Here is a 17,274-nt window from a genome sequence, read left to right on the forward strand (position 1 = left end):
GTATTAAATGGAATCCTATAAAGAAGTTTTTACTTTGTGTTGAACATGAAGTTACTCAATAGCAAGAGACTTGGCTAGATGACTGAAACTACTAAAATTTTATTAAAAATTACATACGATACTGTGTTAGTCATGCTTTCCTAAGAGATAGTCAAATCCTGATTTTTTTTTTTACCATTAGTTCTTAACCACAGAAAAGGCCAAAACATGCACACATGAAGTCATTACCGATTGAAGATTTGTCTTCTCTAAAATTGATAGTAAAATAATTTTAAAACTTGCTTCCATGTGTCTTTTCAGCATGCCTATTGAATAAAGTATTAGACCTGTATTTTGAATCTATCTTTGTAAGCCCTTACACTGTTCTGTTTTATTACAGTCATTGCTTTTTTATCATTAATTGGAAGTCCAAATGAAGCCTAGACTATTTTTAGGAAAAGTTAGATTTTTTTTTTTAACTTTTGAAAATCTTATTAAGAGATTTATATATAATGTAGCAGTTTCAGTTACTGTCTCTGTCAGGTTATTGAGAGTTAGGACAGGTATAGATATTATTACTAGAAGTTACTGCTGAAAAATTTCTCTTCTGTATTTTTATGAAATAAAGCTCGTAAGATACACCATGAGCAACATGAGTGGTTGTGAATCATACACTGAAAATAGGAAAAACTGTCTTAAATAAAGTTCATGATAAAAATTTACATGTAGTGATGGCTTTCAATGTTTTTTCTAATTGTATTACTTAGCATCTTTTTTCTTTGATTTGATGATTAGAGAATAAAACTAACAGCTTAATTTTTACAGTTGGCCAAGTGTGCAGTTTTCTTGTGAGGCCCTCAGATAATACTCCTGGTGATTATTCACTTTATTTCCGAACCAATGAAAATATTCAGCGATTCAAAATATGCCCAACACCAAACAATCAGTTTATGATGGGAGGCCGATACTACAACAGGTAAATCATGAAACTATTTGTTATCTTTTAGTGTTGGTAAAAATATTGAAATCAGTATACAAATTTTCTCAATTACTAATATATTTCAGTAGTAATCATGTCTGAGAATCCTTTAGATAGTATCAAACAAGAATAATCATAACCTGCTAACTTCCAAAATTCTTTGTGGTTTAATAAGATGTTTATGCACAAGCTATTTGTATATAATTCCCTAGGAGTAACCTCAGATTTATACAGATGTCATTGTGAATGAGATTTATTTTCTCAAATTAATATTTTTTAATGTGATAATTGTTTTCTATTTTTCAACTTCTGAGTAAACTTGGCTTGTCCCCAAATTCATTGAGTTTTAGTAGCTTGCTTAGGAAAGTGAGTAAATGAATAGAAGAAACTGTGGTAGAGTGAGTGGCAGTATTTTTCTGTAAAAGAAAAAGTAATCTCCATTTTTGGATGAAAAATTTTCCCAAATTTGGTAATTCTGGAGTCTCTCCTATTTACCTCTGGGATAAACCTGTTTTAAAGTACATTGACCTGCTTAATGTCTTAATAACACTGCCATATTCTCCATCCCAATTGGAATTCCTCTTAATTCCAGCTAGATTTTGAGTATATAAGAATCCAACAGCTGGCTTATCTGGAAAACAAAACAAAAATCCAAAGATAAAATCTTCCTTTTGCTTATCAGAAGTCAAGTAGACAGTTATGAAACATTAAATTGAAAATGTGAGTTTAGGCACCACTCTTGCTTACTGCATTTTAAGCTGCCTGAAGACCTTCTGTGTTATAATCTGGGTTTTAGATGCTCTCACTGAAAATCCAACTTGCTAGAGTTTGAATTTGTCAGAAATTAGTTTTTCCCATTGTTACGGTTTCTGGAGACTTGGAACATACAAAATTATAAATCAATAACATATTTGTAACTGAGTTAATAAGTATCCAAATTGAAGGTTTATAAGGTGTAATAATTTACGTAGGCTTATTTATTTAAGTTTTCAAGAATGTTTTGACTTAAACCTCTTTAGGATATCTATGTCTATGAAGATGGAAAACCTTTTTATACACTGTAGACTCTCAGTAAGATTTATAAAGGTAGCTTTTGTTATAGAAACTATAATAGAACAAGAAGAAATAATTGAAGATATTTCTTTACAAATTTTCACAAAATCATTTAGAATGTTTGCAGAATGAAGACTTAGCAAAAATTTTAATATAACAGTGGTCTCAACCATTCTCCCAAATCTGAATTTCAGATTTTTTTACTATCCATTGATATACTGGTCTTAAAAAGTTCAGATAATCTTGCCTGGTATGGTGGGTGTTCACCTTTAGTCCCAGCACGCAGAGGCAGAGGCAAGCAGATCTGTGTGAGTTCAAGGCCAGCCTGGTCTACTTAGTGAGTTCTAGGACAGCTGAGGCTACAGGGAGACTCTGTCTGAGAAATACTCAAAAAAAAAAAGTTCAGCTATCTTATTGTTTCTAATTTTAATATTTTAAAAAAAGTAAAGTCAAAGGCCAGCAAGATAGCTCAGAATGTAAAAACACTTTTTCTGCAAAGCCTAACAACCTGAGTCTGATCCCTAGAACTATGAACTTGATGTAAGGACAAAACCAACTCCAGAAAGTTGTCCTTCGACTACCACATGTTTGCCATGAAATATGTATATCTATACTCATACACATAGTATAAACACACACACACACACACACACACACACACACACACACACAATTAAAAGTAAACACAGTAATCTAATGCATTCATTTAATGCCTGAAGGATAAAACTACCAAAGAAATAGGATTTCATGCACATTAAAACTGGATTTTCACAATATTATATGCTTTTCTTTAAGGTCACACTAAAGATATGATCTGTATTTATATTTTAAGTCACACAAATAATAAAAAGAAAGTAAAATTAGTGCTGGAGAAGACAGCTCAATGATTAAAAGAGCCTTTTCTGCTCTGCCAGAGGACCAGAGTTCAGTTCTGAGAACATATGTTGGTGGCGCACAGACTTTGCCTGTAACTCTAACTCTGGGGATATCTGATGCTCTGACCTCTTTGGACCTGCACACATATGCATGTGCCCTCAAAAAGACACACTTGCATATAAATAATTAGAAGTAATAAATATATTTCTAAGAAAGTAAAGAAGGTCAGAATCACATGACTAATACACAGGAAATGGCAGTTTTTCTATTTTTCTTGGAAATATCTACTACATTTTAGTATTATTAGTGATTCCTAGGAACTTAATTTGGAGGAAGACACACTTGTTACTATGTATTGTTTAGAAATGAATATGCAATTTCAGTAAACGTAACAAGAGTATACTATGCTATTCTTTTTCCCCATTAGATTTTTTGTTGTTGTTGTTTTATGACGTAACTGTTGATATATAACTTTTGACATTCCTATATTCACGATTTTAGGAAAAAAGGGACACAGCATCAAATTGAATTCAGCAAACATTTATTGACTAATCTGCTTAGTGAAGTATACTATGTGGCTCATGTACTGTGTACACATCAAAGGAAAAAAAATCCATTTCTGTATCGTTTATGCTCAGATAAGTTAGTAAAGATGGTGTGCAGATTGTAATATATTAAGAAAATACAAATATTTATGGAAATCACCAAGAAAAGTGTCATTTAGATAATTTGAGAAGGATTTTAGTCAAACACTGAAGATTGTTAACACTTGTCTAGGGCTCAAGAAGAGAGAGGCACAGTTTTATGTAGTGTATACTAAATTAAAATTACATAGTACATAGTGTCTTTAGAAATTTCTTGTTTCATAAATAAGCATCTTCCCACTGGCTACAACTGAAGAAAATGTCTCTCCTTCCTCCAGGAGTCAACTAAGTGCCATGTAGAATCTCAGGGTGGGTTGGGTTCTCTTCAGCCCCTTCCTTCTCCACATCAGGATGTTGACAGGTTCAGTCATGTGCAGGTGGTATACAGGTAATCATAGTTGCTGAGAATTCAGGAGTGCAGTGACTGTGGAAGACAGTGTTTCATAACAGTCCACTCTTTTTTCAAGTTCTAATATTCATTCTGCCCCCTTTTCTACAGAGCCTTGGAGAGAAGGTGATAGAGATGTCCCATTTATCGCTGAACATTCAACAGTCACTTATTTTCAGACCTTTGATCAGTTATGAGTCTCTGCTATAATTGCTATGCACTGTAAAAAGAAAGTTTTCTGACCAGAGCTGACAGCAGTATTTGTCTATGAGCATGAACACAATTACTTAGAGGGCAATTTTTTTTTTTTTATATTTGCTAGACAAAAAGTCTCACTATGTAGCACTGGCTGGCCTAGAACTTACTGTGTAGACTATGCTGTGTTGGACCTCACAGAAATCCACCTGCTCTGTGTCCTAAGTGCTGGGGTTAAAGATGTGCACCATCACACCTGGCTAGAAGGTAAACTGTATGGCACATCATGTCCATTTAGCAAAACAATAGCAGTAGCTTAGGAGTCTCTGACATCTCCAGCATTTTGCTTTTGTCCAGGTTTACAGTACCAGTTAGAATTTCCTCCCATGAAGAAGGCCTTAAATCCAATCAGAAAATGGTTGGTTTACCCCTATAACAGTCATTACTAGTGGGCATATCTTGCTTGGAGGGTCACTAGAATAGCACAAAGGGGCAATAGCTGACATTCAGTGATGTTTCTTGCCAGCAACTTGCATAGCATTTTGTGGCACCAAGAACTGCATAGTAGGGAAGAAGCTTCCAGCTCATTTCCCACTTGATTTCTATCTTAGAACCACAGAGTGGTGCCTTCAGGGTCTTACCATGCAGCTCTGGTTGGCAACTAACAACAGTTCTGGTAGCCTCTGTGTTTTGGGGGGCCTCAAAGGAGAGGTAGCCCACCCTTGGCACTATAATTCCAATTTAATAACCTATGACTTCTAGGAGCAGCTTTATCCACCCATACAACATAACCTCTGTTCAACTTTTTAATTTCTAAATTAAGGATTTTATTTTTAATTTGTGTGTGTGTGTGTGTGTGTGTGTGCCTGTGCACATGAATGTGGGTGCCTACAGAGATCAGATGAGGGCATTAGATCCTCTGATGCTGGAGTTCTGGTTGTGAGCCACCTGATGTGAGTATTTGAAGATCAACATGTGCTATTAACCACTGAGCCATCCCTAGCTTCTCCCATATCCTTTTAAGATAATTTGCCTAGTTTCACTCTGTCTTGTGCTAAATATTTATATACTTTTTAAGTCTTATGTTTCATTTTTGAATGTTACATTCAATTTTGTGGTATAATTAATTTAAATATAACACACAAAACATACATAGTAAGAATTATGGAAAAAATAAATTATCAGGTTAAACAAGAGCCTTTTGGAGACATGTTTAAGTGTCTCGAAAATACTTAAACCTTTAGTATATTAAATGAAAAATTTAAAATTCCAGAATTTAAATATTCAAGACATTAATTTGACTTATTAATTACAGAACATACTTTTATGTATTACAAAAAATATTTTCTGGCATGCTAAAATTTATGTTATATCATTTTTTTCTTTCAGTTTTGTTAGTAATATTTCTCAGATATGTAGAAAAATTGGTGGTGCTTTGTAATTAAAAGAATCCAATCCTTTCCTGGCACAATGACAGTTATACAGGCAAAAATAGCTCCTGGTGTTTTCTTTTTTCTTTTCTTTGCTTTTGGGCTTCTACTTTTTTACTGTTTTACTGTTCGTGTGGTATTGTATGATACAATGACATCTTATACGAAAGCAAATATATAAATGTTTTGCTGATAAACTTTCTTAGTTTAACACTTGCTAAATAAATTCTGTTTCTCTCAGCTATTCAAATATTCTTAATATCTCTGAATGGCTGCTATTGAAAAACACAAAACAACTGAACTCATTTTCTCACTGGTCACCCTCCAAGTATGCAGTCAAGCATCACTGACTTGGCTGTTTAGGTGACATATGTGGGAAGCAGAATCTTTGACTTATGTATTCTGACCTGTAAACCTGTATTGGGAACATTCTTGTTTTTCATGTGCCTAATATGATCATTTATTCTGTGGATATGTTTAGATTCTATGCTATGTAAAACTACTTATGAATAGATAAACCTTTAACAGAGTTTACTTGTATTTTAAGAGATTGATATTTTTAATGTAAGACAAATGATGTCAGTTAATCGTTTTTATTTTAACAGTATTGGGGACATCATAGATCACTATCGAAAAGAACAGATTGTCGAAGGGTATTATCTTAAGGAACCTGTACCAATGCAGGTCAGTGTTATCTTTCTTTCTTGCAGTAATTCTATCTCATTTTAGAAATCATTTTGGTGATGCTTATAAGGTATTCCTGCAGTTAAAACTAGGTAAAATTTAAACTATGGATTACTTAGCTTCCTTTAGAAAATGAATTGTAAGAAATTTTCCAGTTTCATTTATGTTCATTCTAGATAATTTTAAGTCACTTCTTGGTACCTTTTTTTGGGTTAAATTTATTTTTATTAAATTTGTTTGTAAACAGTTTCCTATAATATGCAATGCATAATGAGCATTCTTGCTCCCTACCTCCCTCCTACCCTCTCACTCTCTCACCCTCTCACCCCCTCCACCATCTACTTTACAAACATCTCTCTCATGTTCATGTCTATGTATTTGTTTTGTGACTCACTGAATTTAATCAATGCCTACTGGTAACCATGGGTTTGGAGCTATCTCTTGGAGCTTGGTGGGTTCAGCAGGGGTGAACTAAGATAGTGATTTCCCCTTTCCCAGAATCTATCCATAGCCAATAGTAGTAGGGCCTGGTGAGCCCCTCCCTCTTCTATGACCAATTATTGCTGGGACTGGTCTTATGTGGGCTCAGTGCAGGTAATTACAGTTGTTGAGTTAATGATTGCAATGGTTGCATTGAATCTAGAGATTGGCATGTTGCAGCTCATCACCTTCCAGTTTTTACACAAATCCTGCTCCTCTTCTACAATGTTCCTTGAGTCTTAGAGTGATATATTTTGTTTAATGCTGAGCCTGTAATCATGATTTATTCTCTGTCATGATCACTCATGAGTGTCTGCATTTGCCACCATTCACTGTAAGCAGAGGCTTCTCCTATTAAGGCTTGGAACAGCCTTTGTCTATGGATATAAACATAGATATTTACAAAGCAGTTTGCTGTATTGTCAATTCAGTTACACATCAGTAGTGAGTTTCCAACATGGGCCTTTGGCCTCTCCAGACCTGGGTTGCTAACCTGTCTTATAGCACTTGCTAGCTTCTTGAAGATAATAGTGATAGTGAAGACAGAATCCAAGTAGCACTTGGGAAGGAATGAATTTTTTTTTTTTTTTTTTTTTGAGGCAAAAGTTGAGATGGCACAGTTAAATCACAGCCAGACTTATGTAGGTAAGATTGATAAGAAAATAAAAAATGCTAGAGGAGGATTAAGACCAAAAAGGCTTAAACTTTTTTTTATTAATTTGCCTATAGTTTTACCATGGGACACCATGTCTGTACACTCAAGTAAAGAGTGAAAAGACAATGAGTGATGGGTTGGGGTAGAGTGGTAGCACCTGATGTGCAAGACCCGAGAAATGTGATTCAGCAAAAGAGACTGTTACATGTTGATTGTTTAACATAAAGAATGATTAGCCTTTCTGAGGTGTGGTAGGGAAAGGATGTAGCAAACGTTAGAAAAAGGCGCTTCTAGAGCTGAAGAAATGGCTCAGTGGAGGACCTGTGTTCTGTTCCCAGCACCCACACTAACTAACAATTGTCTGTAACTCATTTCAGGGGATTCGACACTCTCTTCTGGTCTCTGTGGGCATTGTTTGTGGGCATGTGGTACACCTACATACATGCAGGCAAAACACTCATGCATATAAAATAAATCTTTTAGAAAGGTGCTTCTAAGAATTTTCCAGCAGGATGTGGTGGTGTATGCATTGTAATCCCACTCGGGACAGAGGCAAGAAGAATGACTTCTGCAAGTGGGAGGCCACTTTCGTTTACACTGGAAGTTCCAGGATAGTCAGGGAGACCCTGTCTCTAAACAACAACAAAAAGGAAACAATCAAACAAAAATAGAATTTTCCTTTGAAAATGGATGGCATTGTGGAGATATAAGGAAAGATTATGAAGAGGTTTAGGTTCTCTTCTGAAGTGATCCAATCTTTGTATTGTCTTAAGTTTCTAGATTTTCTCTCCCAAAAAAGTTAGTTAATTACAAGTGGTTTGCATCTACACCTCTTTGCAGTTACTGCATTACTCTGAAGTTAAATATAAATTTAAGGGTTATACTCTTGGGACAGTTTCATATATCTCCCTTTATTTTTCTCCTATGAATTTTTCCCCTGCCTCAAGTAGGATATGGCATTAGATAGTTTATGAATATTAATTGAATGATTCTCTACTCTTCAGAGAAACTTAATCTTAAGTTTCAATTTCTCTTGCCTTCTAATAACTGTAGTCATCATCGATGTATCATTTTTGTTGGCGGTCTGACAGACTTTGTTTATTGTTTTGAGTACTACGTGTGTAAACATTCATTTTTTAAAAATAACCTCATGTAGTTTATGTTTTCTAGAAAGTACTGCTGTGGGTCTTTCATTAGGGTTAATACAGATCCTGTCACGCTGTAGCCTTAGTTCTGCAGTAGCTAATTGAGTTAGTAATTATTCTAGTTTGTTTCAGAAATCCTTAAATTTTGTTTAGAAATTAAATGATAAATGATTTCATCCTGCATTTATCCTTGTAATTTTCTAATTTAATTTTTTACAGTTAGGAAAGTAAGCATGTAATGTCTAGCAAACCTTTAGTATGAGAATTGCTTTCTATTATTTAGAATGCCTCACTTTTGTGTTACCATTTTATAACTAAAGAAATCTTAAATTGCTGTCCTTTGTAAAAAATGCCTACAAAGTGTTGAATGTCTCAAGTTATGATAAAGTATTGTAAGGTAACAATTATATGTTTATATATTATATAAATATTAGATTACAAAATAATTTTATTTTTACACAGTCAATTAAATGTTAGTCATATATACTGTGTTGGTCCTGGAATGAAAATAGCTTTCAGCAGAGGTTTGAAGAGTCAAAACATTTACCTGTTCTTTCATTAGGAGTCTACTAGAAAACATAGAGGCTAGTAATATCCTTTTACTAATGAACAAACTACTAACAAAAAAGATCAGACCCCCTCCCCATGTCACCCTATATACCCAGACATGAGCTGAAACAGAAACAACCAAGTCCTTTCATGAGAAAGGAACCAGAGGAAAAAGGAGGCATTTGCAACAACCTACTCCACAATAGATTAACATTTTCAGGTCTAGTAAAATGGCCCAGTGGGTAGAGGCACTCCGGACCCAAGCCTGACAATCTGAGTTCAGATCCAAGCCTAACAACCTGAGTCCAGACCAAGGGACCCACACTGAAAATTTAAAAATGTATTTTCAAATATGTTTTAGGTACTTTTTATATATAATAATAGTGAAGTTGACAGTATAATTATACTTATTTTATAAATAAAGAGTAGAAAGGCTAAATAAATTTCCTAAAGACATTGTCATCCTTGATTCTTTTTTTCCAATTCTTCATGTCTGTTCTTTTGGGAACATGCATCTAGAATATGAACACCATAAAAAAATGACTTATTTTATTGTTTTGACCTTTGTCCCCTTATACCACATACCAGTTATAGGGATCCATGTAAAACCTGAGTTAGATCCATTCCTGTTTAACTGATGTTGAGTATTTCAGGATAAAATTAATAATCCCTTTGGTGGCATACAAGATCCCTACACCGGCATCTCAGTTCTCTCAGCTTACCTTTCTACTGTCCTGTTACTTGAATTCATACTTTTCTTTAGTCCTATTTGCTTTTTTAAATATAAGCTCAAGGTTCTTTTCTTCCTTAGGATCTTTGACCTAGCTTTCCTTCAGAAATCTACTCACCTTTTGTTATTCAAGTTTTTTGGGGAAAAAAAAAAGCTTCACAATGAGATTTACTTAAGACAACTTCCTCTACTTTGCCAAGCACTTAATCTAATTTACAATGAACTTAATGTTTATTGACTCTTTCCCTAATTAGAACTTAAATTGTATGATCTTTGATTTGTTCAGTGAGATATAATAAGAACTAGAACAGCACCTGACTAACAGCAGACATTTATTGGCTTATTAAATGTTGTTTTCCTAGCGACTGAGTAACAAAGTCAGAATTTGTAATTGAAGTCTTGCTTCTGGAACCTTCTTGGCTCAGTGACTATCAGGCTCTCATTTATTACTCTTAGGGAGAAATATAGAAGGTCTGAGGTTCTCTTTGTTCAAAACTATGTAGACAGTGGGTCAAGATAATGAACATAAATAAACATGCCCTTCTATTATCCTGTGCTTTATTACAGGAGGGAAAGTGAAGTTACTCATAATCTCTTGTAAGATACTAGAATCCTTCATGATTTGTAGTTCAGTATGCCTTGATTTAATTTTAAAAATATGCGAATAAAGACTAGGTAGATGGTTCACTCAGTAAAGTGCTTGCTATGTAAGCTTGATCCCCCAGCATCACATTAAAAAACTGGTATGGTGGCACAAAACTGTAGAGAAAGAAGGAATCTTTGGAGCTTGCCTGCCAGTCAAGTCTAGATGAATCAGTCAGTTCAAAATTCAGTGAGAGACACTCTTAAAGACTAATGTGGAGAGAGATTGAGGAAAACATCTGACTTTGACCTCTGGCCTTCACATGCCCATGCGCGCGCACATGCACACACATACACACACACACACACACACACGCGCGCGCGCGCGCGCGCGCACGAAAAGTTAAAAATAAATTTTCTTGAAATCATATATTTAAAGCCAAATATTAATATAGCATATCTTAAATGGCAAGAATGCACCACTGTGAAGTTAATAAGTAGCATCACCACTGAAACAGAAATTGATGAATACAAATTTTTGTTAACTAGAGATGTAGTCATTACTATCTACCATCTGGATCTATTTTAGCATTTAAATTTTTTTATATACTTAAGGAATTAAGAAAAAAGGATTAATCCCCAAATATAGATGTTGTAAGTGCTTAAGTATAGCAGTTTTTTGTTCTGTATTGCCCTGCTGTATAGTCTTGGTTCTCTGAAATGAGCAGTTTTTGAACGTAGCTAACTGTCCTTCAGCTTTTCTACAAGCATTTGGAACATAACCTGCCTTGTAATAAGACCTGCTTTTAAACTATTCTGGTTCTTACAGATGCAATACTGATGGCAGAATTTAAATATTACTACTGGGTTTTAGTTTTCTTATACTTTTATCAAAATTTATACTTTTGAAAACCTTGAAGACCATTTTGTTGAACAGTGTTCTTTTTAAGTGTAAAATATTTTGTATATTTACAAATACCAGTTAGAATATTCACTTCTGTGACTTTTTTCTTTATTAATGTTTTCCCTCAAATACCTTTTTATACAACATGTTAACATTTGCTTACAAAATCACAATAATAAATATGGTGTAAAACAACAATTTAAGGCATGTTATAATTTCTATTTATCACAGTAGGGCAGTCCATGCTCTTGTCACATAACAGTGCATGATGATATCCTCCCTCATAAATGACTGACTAGATAAGGATACTACACACATACCCATGTGCGCCCATCTGTGCACACACATTGGTTAGGGTTGTTTTTTGTTGTTGTTTGAGACAGAATTTGTTTAGAACTCATTTTGTAGCCTTGCTGGCCTTGAATTCAGGATCTTCCTGCCTCAGCCTCCTAGATGCTGTTATTATAGGCTGTGACACTACACATGGTTCATATTTCCCTATTTATCTTTTTAGAAATACTGTGGTTTACTGTTTTTTGTTTGTTTTCCTTTTTGTTTTGTTTTTTGTTGTTGAGACAGAGTTTGACTGTATGTGTAACCCCAGCTGGCCTGGAATTCACAGATCTGCCTGCCTCTACCTCTTTGAATGCTAGAATTAAAGGCTTATGCCACCATACCTGGCCTGCTCACTGATTCTTGATTTTTGAGAATATTCATTAAGTATGTCATAGTAAGAGGTATGATCATCAAAATCAGTATTGCTGACAAGAGGATTTAGAGTCCAGCTATTTCTATAAATTTACCTTCTCATTCTTCTGGTAAATGCCAGACATTTTCCCTGTCCTTTTTATTTTTCTACTTACCATTCATAGCAAAAAATTTAAAACTCTAAAATTTAATCAGCTGTGTCTAATGAAAGCTTACAAAAATGCCCTTTTATCCTTTATAAGAATAAATACCTGGCAATACATTTAAAAAAAACAAAAACAAACACAAAACAAAGATAGAGCCAATACACAGGATTTTTTCACTCTCACATCCTTCTCTTTTTACCAGAGATGGTCAAAGCATTTCTATGAATGGCCAGACAGTAAATATTTTAGGAGTCATGACCAATCTATCTCAAATACCCAACTCTGCCTTGGCAGCTGAAAACAACTACAGACAATATATTGGGTAATGATCATGTTTTTTGTTCAGTAAAACTTAATGTGCAAAAGCAGGTGACTGGGTTGGGGGTAGGGTGGCTGGTGATATAACTGAGGAGTAGTGCACTTGACTAACAAGCACAAAGTCCTAGGTTCAAACCACAATATCACAAAACAACAACAACAAAAACAGGTAACAACTGGCATGTGTGCCATAGTTTGCCACTTCTGTCATGTAATTAATGCCTCTATTTCTTACTGTTACTCTGTTGAGGAATAATTGCTGAGTAAGAAATGAAACAACAGAATGTCCCAAAATAGAAATGTGATAATGAAAATCCGTAGTGTTTTGGCAATTAATATCAGTTGTGTTATATGCATTCCTAAAAATGTGTGTGTTGCAAAAAAATCTTAGGGCTTATGGGGAAATTGGAATTCAGAATATATCACACTTCATCAGTGACACATATAAAAACCCATGGACCTAAAAATGTAGCATAGTTTTAAACATACCAAATAAAAAAGAAATATACAAATACAGTGTTTCAACTTTAAAAAAAGACTTGAACTTGACTCCTGAAGTGTCCATCAGACATACTGAAGCAAGACAAAGTCGTGAAATACAGTAGAAGGAAAATTATCTTAAATCAGATCAATTAGAAATGCCAGGTGTGGAGGTATGGGTACAGTCTATCACACACTTGGAGAACCTAGGGAGCTGTTATGGCTGGGGTCAGAATATATATTATCTTGTGTCTTAATCGACTGATAGTTTTCTGTCTTCACTTACTGTGTATCATAGATGTAGAACATGAACAAACACAAATTTGCTTTATATTCACATTGCTTCCTAATTTGGCAGTTATGCTGAGATAAATAGACACTTCCAAAATATCATGTGCCTTAAAATATAATTGACCATGTGTTCTAGTTGGCTTTCTATTGCTGTGATTAAAAGCACTGACCAAAACCAACTTGGGCAGGAAAGCATTTAGCTCACAGTTCATCATCAAGGAAAACCAAGACAGGAACTGAAGTACAGACCACAAAAGAACACTGCTTCTGACCCTGCTCCTTCAGCCTGACTCAGCTACCTTTCCTATGCAACTCAGGCCCACATGCCCAGGAATGGCACCTCCACCATGGGCTAAGCCCTCCCACCCCTTGGCCTGTGCTCAGCCTGCTTTCTTAATATAGGACCACCTGCCCAGGGGTGGCACCACCCACAGTGGGCTGGGCCCTCCCACATCATTCGGCAGTCAAGAAAATGCCCCACAGACATGGCCACAGAACTGTCCAATGGAGGCAGTTCACTCACTATCTGAAGCTCCCTCAACCTAGATGTGTCAAGTTGATAACTAAAGCTATCTGGCACACCGTAGTTTTGCAAAGAGCTCATGAGTTGTCCATGAGACATGTTCTTGAGAAATGGTATGGAAACTGTCTGCGAATGTTGTCCGTGTGCTTGAGAAATGCTAAGAAAATCTGAGAATTTATTTATTTATTTATAAATTTATAATTTATGTGTATTAGTGCTTTGCCTGCATTGCATGTATGTAATTGTACTCATGTTGTGCAATACCCACAGAGGCCAGAGATACATTGGATCCCCTGGAACTACAGGTATAGATGGTTGTTAACTCCATTGGATGCTAGGAATCAAACGTGGGTCTTCTGCAAAAGCAGCGAATACTATTAACTGCTGAACCGTCTCTTCAGCCCCTGAGAATTCTATGGAAGACATTTATGTCTAGATTTTAGTATTAGAAATATCTAGTTTTTAGTGGTTTGGTATATTTTTACTTCACTTTCATCAAAAGATCATAAAATATCTATTTTTTAAAATTCAGGATCAAGAACAAGTACTTAATGATACAGTGGATGGGAAGGAAATCTATAATACAATTCGTCGTAAAACAAAGGATGCTTTTTACAAAAATATTGTTAAGAAAGGTTATCTTCTAAAGAAGGGTAAGTGAACTTTTAAGAATGTTAACCATTTCACGGTCATTACAAATATTAAATGCAAAACTTACTATGATTTATAGTCAGTTGTTTTGATTAGAAACTGGTACCTCTAGGTACCTGTTTCGAGCTTATATATGAACATCATTCAAAATTTAGAATTCATGTATATTAAGTTCACATTTCTAACCAAGGTTTTTTTTGGGGGGGAACCAACCCTATATTCTTCTAAGTTTGTCACTGGATCTTGAGTTAGTCCAGTGCTCTTTATCTCCTCTCCCTGAGAAACCCCTATGGCATTTGGCATTCATGATATTGATGTTTTAATTTAATTTTGTAGATCTACCTCAATTAGATATTAAGGGATTGAGGGAATGGGTGTGGGTAGTGTTTAGTGGAAATTTTTTTCCTTAAGATTGGGAAATAATTACTCCAAAGTAAGAATTTTGAAAATTTTATCAAAATGAAATCTTTGAAGATATAGTTAAGGTATTCTCATGAACACTGTCATTCATTAAAACAAACAATAATGACAAAAAGCATTTTTCTACAATGTATAGGCATTTTTGTAATTATATAAGGACTGATGTATTGTTTAAGCCTGGAATAAAAGTGAAGTATATTTAATTTTTTAATTCTGAAAATATGACTTCATAATTTTTCAACAGGCAAAGGAAAACGTTGGAAAAATTTGTATTTTATCTTAGAGGGCAGTGATGCCCAACTTATTTATTTTGAAAGTGAAAAACGAGCTACAAAACCAAAAGGATTAATAGATCTCAGTGTGTGTTCTGTCTATGTTGTTCATGATAGTCTCTTTGGCAGGTAAGAAATTAGTTTTCCATGTAAACTGTTTTTGTTTTAATAATAAAAGCAGACGTTTCCAGACTGTATTGAAGCATAACCTATTTTAAGAGCATGAAATCATTTAAAATTGTCAGATTTACTTTTTAGGGTAATTTTTATACTCTATATTTTTGACTAACCTATGCGTAAAGTTCTATTAGGTAGAACTCTCTGGAATGACACTCAACAGTAGGACTTGATCTTACTGTGAATATGGTATGTTTTCTCTCTTCCATTGCCAACAGTCTTTAGAGGAGAGGAACATTATTTGGGCCCTTTTAACATCCTGATTTTTACCACATTCTTTGTTAATTCAGTGCATTGAACAGTACTGGGTACACTTAATTCTTTTAACTCTGTAGGCATTTTTCAGTAGTGGTTATGGATCAAAATATATGCAGATTTGAAGTTATTTTTTTCTTACATTGATTTCAAGGTTTTAAAAAATAAACTTACTCTGAGCATTATGAGGCAAATCTAGCTTTTTATTATATCTGGATTTTTGCTCAAAACCAATTGCCTTTACTTCTCTATTGAAGTATTTCATTAATTCATTTGACCTTGATAATCCTCCTTACTTTTCTAAACACAAATACTTTGTAGAAGGAATTATTCTAAAATAAAAGGACTGAAACTGCCTTCTGCTTGGTGCAGTAAGAATCAAGTGTAGGCTTTAGACTTAGAACCTGGTTAGGACTGTCACAAAGAAATTCATATTGCTATTGGCCCTTTCTTCCACTCCACTGCCCATAAACAGTGCTTCTAAACCAATCCATCTTTAGGTGGAGACCCAAGATCTCAGTGAGATAGACTCATGTTTCAGTCTGTGCTACAACCAACTATAATATGGTCCTAAAGTCTACCTGAGATTTTAGAAGTCCTGTGGCTATAAATATATGAACCATCAGCCTTAGCAGTTGCCTGTCAGCCAGGAACACCCCCCCACCCCCCTGTTTCAAGAAACATAGCATGATGAAATTTCTACCTCAGGGGCTAGGACAGAGAAATTAAGTACAAGTCTTTGCTTTGGAACTCATTACTGCTGTGGTAAAATCGAATACCAAGCAAGTATTCCAGGCCAGTAAGCATGGATGAATGATAGCGACTGCAAGATCAGTGATTAAACAGCCTGACTAGATCGGAAAGACAGGCACGAACAAAGCTAGATTACAAAACTGGAATAAATACCAATCCTTCATTGTGCAGACACTGTTATATGTTAGCAAGCATCAAGTACTTTCAGGAAATCATGACCTTGCCTAGTGGAGAAAATAGAGTACTATAATTTGACCATGTAGACTTAATATGTGTAAATTCACAGGCACAAAATTCAGAATGGCTTTTTAAAAGAAAATGAATTTTAGAAAACCTTAAGAACAATTATGTCACATCTGAGACCTAGTCCCCATGGATACTTATTTGAGGCACCTGTGCTCCTTAGTGCTTCTCTCAGTTTTTTCTTCCCTTTTTTCCTTGTTCCCTCTTCTTGGTGCTTACCTGAAGGCTTTATGTTTGTTTCCCCTCCTTAATGCTTATCTGAGTTCTTTCCCCACCCCACCCTCTTTGGTCCTGGGGACCAGTCCTAGGACTTTCCACTTAGCACTAAGCTATACTTAGAGCATCTTGTTAGAGAAAAGTAATAGGAAGAATGAAGTAATTTTCAAAAATCAAACATACCCTGGATCTGAAATGAAAAATGCTGGAAAGCATCAGTAGCATAATTGATTTAAAAATCTCTAAAATTATTTAATAATATATAGTTGTAGAAATGATGAGTGATGAATAAAGCTTATAGGAAATTTGTGACAGAATTAAATGTGCAAGGATTCAGGTTATTGGGATTCAGTAGGGACTTGGCAATGCCAGAGGTGTAGAAAGCTTATTGAAGAAGATAACTGAAAACTTTCAAACCTGGAGAGAATAAAATTACCTAAAACAGTATTTTAAAACGTCACCCATCAGATTCTGCCCAAGTAAATGTACATAATATAATCAAGCTCTCAAATGTTAAAGAATTCTGAGAACGACAAGAAAAAAAAAAA

General features: G+C 34.8%; 1 protein-coding gene across 1 annotated transcript in view; it reads left to right on the forward strand.

Moving 5' to 3' along the window:
• Positions 1-17,274, forward strand: part of Rasa1 (RAS p21 protein activator 1) — a 112,184-nt gene that overhangs the window by 70,732 nt on the left and 24,178 nt on the right. Inside the window, exons 8-11 of the mRNA XM_008839420.3 lie at positions 805-955; positions 6,150-6,228; positions 14,272-14,392; positions 15,055-15,211. Of these exons, the coding sequence (XP_008837642.1) occupies positions 805-955; positions 6,150-6,228; positions 14,272-14,392; positions 15,055-15,211 (508 nt within the window). The remainder of the gene's footprint in view (positions 1-804; positions 956-6,149; positions 6,229-14,271; positions 14,393-15,054; positions 15,212-17,274) is intronic.

This window comes from Nannospalax galili, unplaced genomic scaffold, assembly GCF_000622305.1.
Source record: "Nannospalax galili isolate Female #2095 unplaced genomic scaffold, S.galili_v1.0 scaffold918, whole genome shotgun sequence".
In the NCBI taxonomy this organism is placed as follows: domain Eukaryota; kingdom Metazoa; phylum Chordata; class Mammalia; order Rodentia; family Spalacidae; genus Nannospalax; species Nannospalax galili.